The following is a 12,131-nucleotide window of genomic DNA, read 5'->3' as shown; positions in this document are numbered from 1 at the left end:
CTATAAGCTGAGATTGAGGGCTTTGAGTGGACTTTTTAACAGTTAACTAAGATCAGAAAAGGAATATGTCTTCCTACTCAGTTCCGAGTTACTTTGTTTTTAAATAGAACTCTTTAAAGAAATAGTGAACTGATAAGCTGGCAGGGTTCCCAAAGTTTGCAACATAAAACTTTTTGAGAGTAAAATATCAAACACTCGGGTACACTTCCTAAAATTTCTTCCTCCTCTCTCATTTTTGGCTTTCATCGTGGCAGCTTCAGGGAAGCAAGCATTAACCCCGCCTCCTTTTCTCCAGTGATGGTGCTACCCGTGATCTACCCCGTGCTGCTTCTGTGCTTGGGACGGTACTGCCTCGGCAAGCCGTTCTTCCTGGAGGGCACTTGGTGGACGTGTCTCGGTTTGCCATGGGGCTTCCCTCACAATCAGAAACTTCCCATTCTCTTAACTGGTCCTTTCTGTTTCCCTGCTTACGAGTCTCTGTTTCCAGTGACTTTGGGGAAGTCAGAGGGAGAAAAGTCGTAACTTCATACCCAGATCTGCGGACGCATCCACATCTCACCTTGTCCTGGGAGTCCTACCTGCATGAGGCATCTGCCTTGCGCCAACATGCAAGAGCCTCCTTAACAACCACCATGCAGCCAGAAACTCCCACAAACTTAAGACTGCAGGGTACAGGATTATCCTCCACCCTTGCTGACACATGCCCTTCAGCTCCATCATCACACCTTTTTATGAAAAAGGAAAAACCAAGCCAATTATATGATTTAAATATAGCACAGCAGCAGGCAGTCCCTCCAAAATTCACTCTTAAAGCTCTGACCCCTTCCACCGGGCAATCTATTCTAATGAAGAGACCGGCACACTTACTACAGCCCATTTCTGCTGTAAGGCAACATCTGTGCTCCTAAAAATGACCGCACTACGCAAAAATTCAACAATAAAAACAGGGTCTCTAGCAAAAATGGAGTCACAGAGACAGCACTCAAGACTTCGTCAGTGACACATCAAATGAAAATATTAACTACATCAAATGGTTAAGAAATGCAAAAAAAACCACTGCACTTTACCTTGAAAAAGACCTGCAGTGAGCTTGTGGAGGTCAGAGGGTTACAGCTTGTGAGTTACTGTGAAGTGGGGGAAGGAGGCCAATCTTAGTGGAAGGGAAGCTTGCAATACCAGCTGTGGACGGCTGTGACCCACAGTGAGAGGGAGGCGCTGGTGAAATCGGGGGTGTGTGTGTTGTGTGTGTGTGTTTTGTGTGCTCCTACACAACTCCACAGTATTCTGTAGTCACGTAGTATTTCTCAGGGATGAAATCACACATAAGCAAACATGAAATTCAGGTTAAGCTCCCATTATTCTGATAGATCAGTGGCACTGGAATAAATTTATATTTTCAACATAAGCATTATAGCGGAAGTGACTGTGTTCAAGGTTATTCACTGCACCATCGTGGACAGTGGGTCCATCAAAGGAGAACTGGCTAAATACATGCATGCACTCATACAAGATGCCATGCTGCTATAGAAATGGAGGGAAGATCTCAATGCACTGACATGAAAAGAACCATAACTACTAAGTGGAGAAAGTACTGGTACACAAAATTATAGACGGAAGCTGTGTTCTGTATTAGAAGAATGAGAACATATATGCACATATGCTAAACAGACTTCAAGATAAGAAACTTAGGAGGTAAAACGTCACCATATTCCTTCATATTGTTTAAATTTTTAAACCATGAGAATATAGCACATATCCAAAAAAATTCTGTTACTGCAAAAAAAAATTGAGGTTTGAGATACAGTTTATAAAATCACTTTTTTAAAAGTAGAGTTCTATGAATAACTGCCACCACAGTCAAGATATAGAACAGTTGTGTCATCCCCCAAAATTCCCACATGCCCCTTTATAATCAACCCCGCCCCCTCGACCCCACTCTTGGCAGCCACAGGTTTGCTTTCTATCTCTGGTTTTGCTGTCTCCATTTGTCATATAAGTGGAACCATACAGTACACGTGAAGCTTTGAGTCTCGCTTCTTTCACTCGGCATAATACATGTATAACTCCTCCAAGCTGTTGGGTCTATCGGTATTCATTCCTTTTCTCTGCTGAGTAGTGTTCCAGTGTGGATATGCTCCACTGTGTTTACTTGCCAAGTGAAAGCCATTTAGGTTGTTTCTAGTTTTTGATATTATGAATAAAGCCACTATAAATGTTTACTATAAACATTCATCTGTGAATATGATTTCTCTTGGGTAAACACCCAGGAGCAAGATTACTAAGTCATCTGTTAAATAAGAAACTGTCCAACTGTTTTCCAGAGCGGCTGTCCCCTGCATGTCCACCAGCAGTGGAGAGGAACTCCCACCGTTCTGCCATCTTTTAGCATTTGGCATTGCCACTTTATTTAATTCAGTCATTCTACAGGGTGGCCAGTAGTATTTTGTTGTGGTTTTAATTTGCATTTCTCTAATGACTTATTAAGGTAACAAAAAAATCTTTCTGGCCAGTCGCAGTGGCTCATGCCTGTAATCCCAGCACTTTGGGAAGCCAAGGCGGGCACATCACTTGAGGCCAGGAGTTCAAGACCAGCCTGGCCAACGTGGCAAAACCCTGTCTCTACTAAAAGTACAAAAATTAGCCAGGCATGCTGGTACATGCCTGTAATCCCAGCTACGCAGAAGGCTGAGGCACAAGAATTGCTTGAACTCGGGAAGCAGAGGTTGCAGTGAGCAGAGATAGTGCCACTGCACTCCAGCCTGGGTGACAGAGCAAGTGAGACACCATCTCAAAAAAAAAAAAATTGGTGATATATATATATATATATATATATATATATATATATATGTATTTCAATCAGTGGGTAAAACACCAACTTATAGTAAGCCTCCTTCTTCAAAGAAAAAGCCTACTACCAAAGTTTTGTTGTTTTTTAATTATTAAAGGGATGTTTGGGGCATTTTCCCTCCCCTATAAGCTCCTTGAGAACAGAAGCTATGAATTGTTCATCTCTGCATCCTTGGCATTCAGCATACAGAAAACAGTAAATACTTACTGTGGAAATGAATCAATAAACATTAACTGAACACAATTATCTACTTGGAAAGTATCAGTAGGTTCTACAAAGTAATCGCGGAGTAATGAATTTAGGATAAAGTGCTGCACACAGAGGAACTCTGCTTACTTCTGGCAAGATGGGCGAGACATGACAGTGTTTAAATACTGATTAAAAAAAACAGCCTGTAATAAATGAAGAGGCTGAGGATAGAGGCGAGAGATGAATGAATGAGCAGGGAGACAGGGAGGGATTCAGACACAGGAAGAACGGCTCTTCCTGTGTGGCCAGAGCCAAGGCGTCGTCCAGGGACAGGTTCGTGATGCTTATTAAAGTCAGGGGTGGGTGGGTGACGAAGGGGCCTAGATATTGAGGGAATTCCTGCCCAGCAGCTTCCATTTTCAAAGTGAAGCACGTATGGTGCATCTAGACTTCAGACTCAAATAACTGTGGCCTTCATTTTCTTATTTCTTTATCAAAGTAACAAATGCTTATTGCACAATGTAAAAGAGAAAAGATTGCTTCCAATCAAAACAATCACTGTCAATTTCTAATCACACAGCCTTCCCATTTTTTTTCTGAATATACACACTGACGTGTATTTGTATTTATAAAACTGATCTATATTATACATGTTGGCTTTAAACCTGATTCTTTTTCACTTGTAAAACACACATATCCACACACATTGACAGTTCTGTTTTGTTTTCTTTGTGTTGTTTTTGAGACAAGAGTCTCTGTCACCCAAGCTGGAGTGCAGTACTGCAGTCTCAGCTCACCATAGCCTCTGCCCTGGGATTCACGTGATTCTCATGCCTCAGCCTCCCAAGTAGCTGGGATTGCAGGCGTGCACCACCACACCTGGATGACTTTTGTATTTTTAATAGAGGCGGGGTTTCACCATGTTGCCCAGGCTGGTCTCAAACTCCTTACCACAGGTGATCTACCCACCTCAGCCTCCCAAAGTGCTGGAAATAAAGGCGTGAGGCACTATGCCCGGCTAGTTCTGCATTCTTTTTTTTTTGAGACGGAGTCTTGCTCTGTCGCCCGGGCTGGAGTGCAGTGGCCGGATCTCAGCTCACTGCAAGCTCCGCCTCCTGGGTTTACACCATTCTCCTGCCTCAGCCTCCCGAGTAGCTGGGACTACAGGTGCCCGCCACCTCGCCCGGCTAGTTTCTTGTATTTTTTGTAGAGATGGGGTTTCACCGGGTTAGCCAGGATGGTCTCGGCCTCCCAAAGTGCTGGGATTACAGGCTTGAGCCACCGTGCCCGGCCTAGTTCTGCATTCTTAACAAGTGTATCGTATTCTGTTGCACAAATGAACCATGAATTGTTTATTTTCTATTAATGATTCAGGTTTTTTCAACTTCTTAGTAACTACAGATACAAATTTCTGAAATCAATTATTTCCTTTGTATGAATTATTGAAAGCAGTTTTTCTAATGTAAAGGTTGTGAAAAATGTTAAGCCTCTTTAAATGCCAAACTGCGCTAAAGAAGATTCATTCTACCACCACTAGCACGTTCACCAAGGGAGTTTCCAACACCAGCTCTAGTCTTCAACTCTACCAAAGTGATAGGTAAACAGTCAAACAACTTTTTCTCTAAATGGCCAGACAGTATGTTAGGCCAGAATCCATAAGGTTTCTGTTGCAACTACTCAACTCTGCCCTTGTAGTTTAAAACCAAGAAGAGACAATAATAATTATATGAATGGGTGTGACTGTGTTCTCATAAATTATTTCCAAAAACAGGTGGCGGGCCCATGAAACGCAGTTTGCTGATCCCTGACTGAGACCACTGTTTCACATTCAACAGAAGACAGAGACAAGTCTCAATCATTCAGAACCAAATTCATGTGAATTTATGTAGATAATCTAGCTAAAGCCAGTCATAACTATAAAGTGAAAAGAATGTTTTGTTTTTCATGTGCCATGCTCTAAACAGGTTCTGAGAACCAGCACTACCACTGTCATGCGCCTAGATTACCAAGGTGACAACTTTGAAAGAAAGAGGGTTAAACCGACGTGTGCTTACCACTATGCTTATTTAAAACAACAAAAACAAAACCAGCTCTCCGAAGTTCCTGGTTATGAGACTGTCTGGTCTGCTGATGACATTGTACAATTGAAAAAGCAATGACGCAAACAGTAACAAATGCACAAGAACAGAAGGCCAAATCCGGAGCAGATGGGAAAGAGACGGGTTGCACTGTAGTTTGAGCTTAGAGCAATGTCAGACACTTGGGCAGAGGAAAAAAGAAAGTGCTGAAGGAAGGCTACCTAAAACTTTCTAACAAGCTGCCAGCATCATGCCAATGAAACCCAGAAATGCCTGCCAGGGCACGGTGGGGCTACCAGGGGTATGCGCCTGCCACGGGCCTCTGCGTCCACCTCCACTGGCCAGTGGGGATGTGCAGCAGAGGTCTGGGGCTCTCACTGCAGACCCTAAACAGACCTCACATCTCTTCTCTGTCAGGGGACTCTTGGGTCAATACCCTCGTGCCATCCACTGGGTACTTCTTCATTAATCCTGACTAATCTTTACTGCCTCTCCTTCACAATGATTGACGCCCCGGAAAGGAAAGAGAGCTGACAGGTGCCTTGGGGTGTGCACTGCCATGGCCATAAACTCTGAAACATTCACCAGAGACCACCTGACTATGAAAAAAATTTTTGCTGCCCTATTTGTCTGGATCTGGCTCAACTTCATTCCCCTTCTTCTACTTGCAGGCATCTGTCCTACCTTTGAAACCTCCCTGGTTCCGAAGATGTTCATCTACAGATGGGTGACATGTTATTTCTCTTATTATTCCTGTTCTCAAGAGAATCCAGTCTTCAAAAAGGGACCACTGGCAGGAATACACAGAATATTTTCTTCTAGTAGTTAAACAATCTTTTGGCCCTTTTTAATCACAAAGCAATTGGAACAGAAAAAGGTCACTGTGAAAGATTTTTTCCCCATTTAATAGCTAGTATTTTATAAAAGAACAAATATGGCTGGGTGCCGTGGCTCACGTCTATAATCCCAGCACTTTGGGAGGCAGAGGCGGGCGGATCACGAGGTCAGGAGATTGAGACCATCCTGGCTAACATGGTGAAACCCCGTCTCTACTAAAACTATAAAAAAAATTAGCCAGGCGTGGTAGCAGGTGCCTGTAGTCCCAACTACTCGAGAGGCTGAGGCAGGAGAATGGCGTGAACCCAGGAGGTGGAGCTTGCAGTGAGTAGAGATCGCGCCACTGCACCCAGCCTGGGCAACAGAGCAAGACTCCATCTCAAAGTAAATAAATAAATAAATAAATAAATAAATAAACAAATAAATAATAAAAAGAAACCCCATCTCTACTAAAGACACAAAAAAATTAGCCAGGAGTGGTGGCATGCGCCTGTAATCCCAGTTACTCGGGAGGCTGAGGCAGGAGAATAGCTTGAACCCAGAGTGGGAGGCTGCAGTGAGCTGAGATCTCGCTACTGCCCTCCAGACTGGGCGACAAAGCAAGACTCCATCTTGGCGGGGGGCGGGGGGGACAAACATTGCTACATAATAAAAATTACCGCTTGAAGACTTACACAGACTCTTTCTAGTATTTATTTCCACAAATCAAAAGACAAAAGAAACTAATCATTCCTTTTAAAGATAATTACTGTTTTTATCAGATCAATAAAAAAATGTGTTAACAACATTAGAAAGTAAACAAGCAAACACAAATGTCAAAAAAGCTAACAGACCTAATGATGACAGGTCACTTTCTCCACAGTCCTAGCCCCAGATCATATAGAAACTTTCCAACTGCCTGAATGACCACTTTAATAAGGTCCCACCAGTACATATAATCAACCATCATATCTGAAGGTGTAATAGAAAAAGGGCGGAGCCGGGCGAGGTGGCGGGCGCCTGTAGTCCCAGCTACTCGGGAGGCTGAGGCCGGAGAATGGCGTGAACCCGGGAGGCGGAGCTTGCAGTGAGCTGAGATCCGGCCACTGCACTCCAGCCTGGGCGACAGAGCGAGACTCCGTCTCAAAAAAATAAATAAATAAAAAAAAAAAAAGAAAAAGGGCGGCACACAAGTGACCCCTTGGAGTGTCCCAGGAAGGTGCTGTGTACCCAGGAGAGAGCCCAAGCTGCCAGGCAGCGATGAAGATGCTCCTCTGTGCTCCGTGTCGGTGTTGATTGTGGTGCTGCAATGACTGGTTTTGAGGACACATGAAGAAAGGGTATGAGAGTGGAGCCCGTCTTCCTCCCTGAACCACCCTTCCAACTGGACATTAATGCGGACTTGCTGGATGTGGCAGACTGGACAGAACTTTCCTCTGTGCTGGTCTCACCCCAGGTCCCAGCTCTCCTCCTGCCAAGCAGTAAGTGTGTGTTCTCACTCACAACTCAGGGTAGCTGTGGAAAAGCCCACACCCCGAGGCTCAGGCACAAGGGCTAAAGTGCTCTGCAAAAAGTCCTGCAGTCCCTCTGGGTCTGAAGTTTTCCCAACTTAAAACTAAAGCGAGTGAGCATCTCCTTCCTCTCAGTTACCTTCTAGTGCTGTCTATCTTACAAGTCCTTATTCATTCAACCAAGCCCCGGAATGGCCTCTTATTTCCTTTGATGTCCCCATCTGTGGCTAAATTATTTTCTAGTTGTTTTGGGTTTCAAGGTAATGTCAATTTACAGACGGAATCATGTCCTAAATTCTTAAAATCTGAAATCTGGTCTGCCAGTTGGATTAAGGAACATATTTTCCTAAAGAAATTACAAACGACAGTTGCATTCTAGGCCAAGTCCATAACAGCCTCACCAGGCACTGCAGTACAATCACAACACTGGACCAATGCAACAGAGAGAAACCACCCTTTTCGGCACCGATTCAATGAAGAAACCTAGTATCAGTGCAAATCTGGGTTCTTCAAGGCATGAGAGATACGAAACTCCTCCCCGCCCCGCCACCCCAAGGGATCTATGTCTGCGCTCTGCCTGCCATGGATTCCAGGGACGGGGGGGATCCCTGGGTCCCAAGAAGGGACTTCAGGTTGAGAGAGGACAAGGGAGAAGGTTCGGGAAGGCACTGGCCTGGGTCTGCAAGAAGCCAAGGCTTTGCCATCAGTAAGCTTCCAGGTATGGGAGCACCACAGTGAGACAGCAGAACCCAATCTCCAAGCCAAAAGGAAGAGAGGGGCGAGGAGCTAGACTCGCTGCAGCCATGGGCACTGGAAGCCGAGCTGGAAGGAAGGTGCTTCTCTGTGACAGTGAGGGAGCTTAGTCTCTGCCTATGGGAATGTTTTTAATCCGAAATATTTTTGGCCAGGAAGTCCTGGTATATTCTCCCAAAGCACACAGAGACAGGCACCAAGTCTCTTATTTTTCCTGTCTCAGCAGCAGCACCAGCCCAGTGTCAAGGGAGCCTCTACCTTCTGGGCCCCTTAGAGATAAACAGGAAAAGCCAGGGAAGGAAATATCTTCCTTGGCCTCCAAAATAACAGCAGCCCTGTAGGCAATGAACTACAAATGTCTGAAGTATCTGTAAACATCTTAGTCACTGTGGTGTTCTTAAGCACCATGTTCTAACCCGTTATTGCCTGCATGCCTTGTAGGGTACTGATTTTTCAGAGACGAGTACCATATGTGCTGTACTTTGTGCGCAAAGATACAGCTTGGTATCCACCACTCAAGTGCTGTAAATGATTTTTTCTAACACATGTTTAATGAGCCTGCACTGAACCACTCCCTTTCAGCCGGCAATTCTGGCCAAAGGCTTGCAACTGCCGTGCAGCAAGGTAGAAGGTGCAAATCTACAGTAATAAAAAGTGGTGAGAGTAAGTAGCTACAGCCAGTCCTCAGCCAAACTGAGGTGTGAAGCAGCCTCAGCAAACCCAGCAGGCCATGGGAGACCGAATGCCGTGCATTTCAATTAATTCCTTCCACGGTTTTTACTGAGCTCTGACTCTAACTTGCCAGGCTCTCCATGCCCTTGAGGAGATTATAATCTGTTGAACAACGGCAGAAAAAAAAGGTATGGTAGAGGCAGCCACAGGTGCGCGGAAGGGTGCACAGCGGGCAGAGTGGGGATGGAGAGACCTGCTGGCCACAACTAGCTCACAGGCAGGCAATGCGGCAAGGAAAGGCATGTCCAGGCAAAAGGAACAGAAAGTAACAAAGACAAGGAAGAATGTGGCATGTCAGGAAACTGCAAGCAGCTCTGCATTGCTGGAACAAGCATCGGCAGGGGTCCGGGGGAGGAGGGGTGGAAAAGGAGGCAGGGTGAGATCACGGAGGACTCCAAGGCCGCCTATGACAGTCACACTATCTATCAGGGAAAGCTTTGTTATCTGACAATGGGTTCTGTTGGGGACCCTCCCCTGGGACCACCAGTCCCTAAATCCTAGCAGACTTTCAGAAAGAAGCCCACTGATCTGATTACTGGACTCAACACCTTTGCCTTACTATTACTTTGTGTTAATAATTTCATTGCACATCGTTCGATGTGGGGTTTTTATACTTAATATCCAATGGGATGTACATTAATATACTCTCATGCAGTGTCATAAGGTGCACACCGTAACAAGGGTTAATAAAGCCACAGCTTTTTCCTCAGACCACATAACGGGACATATATAAATACACATTTATAGCCCTTCAACCTTGTTTATAGCAACCTCGGGTGAGTTTACAGAAAAATGCCTCCGACAGACAGACATCTGACCGGGCACCAACACGTCGCACTAAAGAGCACATCTTCATAAGAACCTGAAAAAAAAAAAAAAAAGAAAATAAAAACACCCTTTCTGGCTATATACAAGATGTGGACTAATATTTTACAGTCTTATTTGTGTCACATTTTCAAAACACTGTGTTAGTCTGTCTTGAAAGGATTTATTTTTCTGTCCCTAATGGAAAAATAATCAGTAAATTTTAGAAATGGAAACTGGTCACTCGTCATTTCATTTTCTTTCAATTTAAGAGGGCAAACCTTATGGTTCCTTCTTTGTATCTTTCAGTTTGTTTCAGTTCAGTGAAAATTGCCTGGTACTGGGGCAAGCTTGGGGCTTTCCAGATTCTTGTTCATGATCCAAAAATAAACAGGTTTGCTAAAACACATAATAGTTATAAAATATAATTTAGAAACAAATTATAAACACCAAGGCAAGCAATTTTAAGATAAACATTTTAAATGAAAGATAATACCCAAAGTAAAAATTCATGTTTTTTCTAGCTATTCTTAAAAATATGTAACACCTAAACTGAAATTCTTCTCCAATCTCATCTTCCTGTGAGGCAGCTTTTATAAACTCTCCAGCATTAAGAGCAAAATCCCCTAAATAGCGGATCTCTCAGCTTAATCCCTTTACAGCAGAACTTCTCAAGGAGAAGAGAGAGGGTAGGAGAGTAGGAGGGAACGTATGTGAGTGTGAAGGTAACACAATTATCTAGAGAAATTTAAAAATAGACTTCACTCCTACCCAGGTCCTACCCACTTCTCCACATCTCAAACCCCCACAACCAGACTCAAAAAAAAAAACCTGATTCTAATTGTGCTCTCTCCCTTGAGAGCCTCTGCTTTAAGATAACTCCTGGAGTCAAGAAGGGGCCTCTCTCTGGTGCATTTCTCCAGATTTTCGAGACTCTGCAGGAAGAGGCTCTGTCCCTCATGAGGCTTAGGCCCTGCTACAATCCATGCAGCCCCCAGATACATCCCAGGCAACTGCTAAATTCAAGCCACTCTAAAACATTTCATAATTCTGCAGGAAGATTTGCCCGATTAATTAACAACACCATGGTGCTGTTAACAGCAACTGCAAGTAATTCCAGTAAAGCATCAGGCCCCAGCTAAGGAATGTAAAACCACGACACTCAGTCTTCCAGAACTACACACATATGTCCAGTTAACGATGGCATAACCAACTTTAACCAAGATCGAACACCTAAATGAAAACGACTACATCAAAAGCAGCAATAAAAACTGGATGGAAGGTCATATTCTAACTGTCCCACATCTATACTGAAAGATTCAAGGAGACTAAAATTAAGCAGCTTTTGAAATGTCAGCTTTCATGCTGTGCAAACTGCGGAGTCTAGGCTAGAAATCTGCTTCTGCCAGGCTGCAGAACCCCGGGGTAAGTTACTGAACCTTTCTCAGGCTTCATTTCCTCACCTGAAAGCGGGATTCGTAACTGTCTCCCCTCAGGAGACTGCTGCAATGAGACAGTAAGTAGGGTAATCCCTCAGACAGGGTTAGCCCCAGCATCCTTAACACCCCACCTTCCAATTTAGCCAGAGCTACCAAAATCACCAGTAGTTCAATATGTATTTTAATATGCTCTGAACCAAGTATTTTCAACATCCTTTTTACAACACATTTATAGCCTTACATTAAAAAAAGGTTTTTATTAAATCAAGTGAAGAACTTTAGAAAACTACATATAGTAAACCATATTAATAAAATATCAAATAAACTAATAAAATATAAATTGTAATAAAAATAAAATTGGTATTAAAAAGAATTATAGATTTATATAGTATAAGAAATATATATTATATATAAGATACATATAATTACACATAAGAAAAATATTTAGAATATAATAAAAGTATAGGCCAGGTGTGATGGCTCACATCTGTAAACCTGGCACTTTGGGAGGCTGAGGCTGGAGGATCACTTGAGGCCAGGAGTTTGAGACCAGCCAGGGCAACAAAGACGGACAACTCCCTCTGCCCCCAACTCCCTACAAAAAAATGAAAATCAATAAAAATTAGCTGGGCACAGCAGTGGTCACCTGTAGTCCCTGCTACTCAGGAGGCTGAGGTTGGCAGACTGCTCATGACCCGGAGTGTGAGGTTGCAATGAGCTATGATCACGCCACTGCATTCCAGCCTGGGCAACAGAGCAAGACTCTGTCTCAAAAAAAAAAATATATATATATATATATATACACACACACACACACACACACACAAAATATCAATTCCAGTGGCCAAAACTGATGAAAAATAAGTTTCATAAAGCCAGCAGTGATGTACATTTCTAGCATGAATATACAAACTCTAACTTATGTGCCTTTTAATCACATGTGACACAAATGCAGAATCAA

At 43.5% G+C, this 12,131-nt stretch overlaps 1 protein-coding gene across 28 annotated transcripts in view; it reads right to left on the bottom strand.

Moving 5' to 3' along the window:
• Nucleotides 1-12,131, bottom strand: part of ZNF532 (zinc finger protein 532) — a 127,752-nt gene that overhangs the window by 10,743 nt on the left and 104,878 nt on the right. For 3 of the 28 annotated variants that reach the window (XR_004180091.1, XR_004180092.1, XR_004180090.1), the window contains exon 9: nt 9,684-9,789. The exons of 24 other annotated variants lie outside the window; for them this stretch is intronic. Coding sequence is in view for 1 of the 4 variants with exons in the window: in XM_031658879.1 (XP_031514739.1) it covers nt 10,047-10,130 (84 nt within the window). In the remaining 3 variants the exon portion in view is untranslated. Of the gene's footprint in view, nt 1-9,683; nt 9,790-10,012; nt 10,131-12,131 lie in introns of all 28 variants that reach the window. One more of the 28 variants, XM_031658879.1, reaches the window with a different exon arrangement.

The sequence above is a fragment of the Papio anubis genome, chromosome 19, assembly GCF_008728515.1.
Source record: "Papio anubis isolate 15944 chromosome 19, Panubis1.0, whole genome shotgun sequence".
Lineage (NCBI taxonomy): Eukaryota > Metazoa > Chordata > Mammalia > Primates > Cercopithecidae > Papio > Papio anubis.
This window is presented reverse-complemented; position numbering and strand designations above follow the sequence as displayed.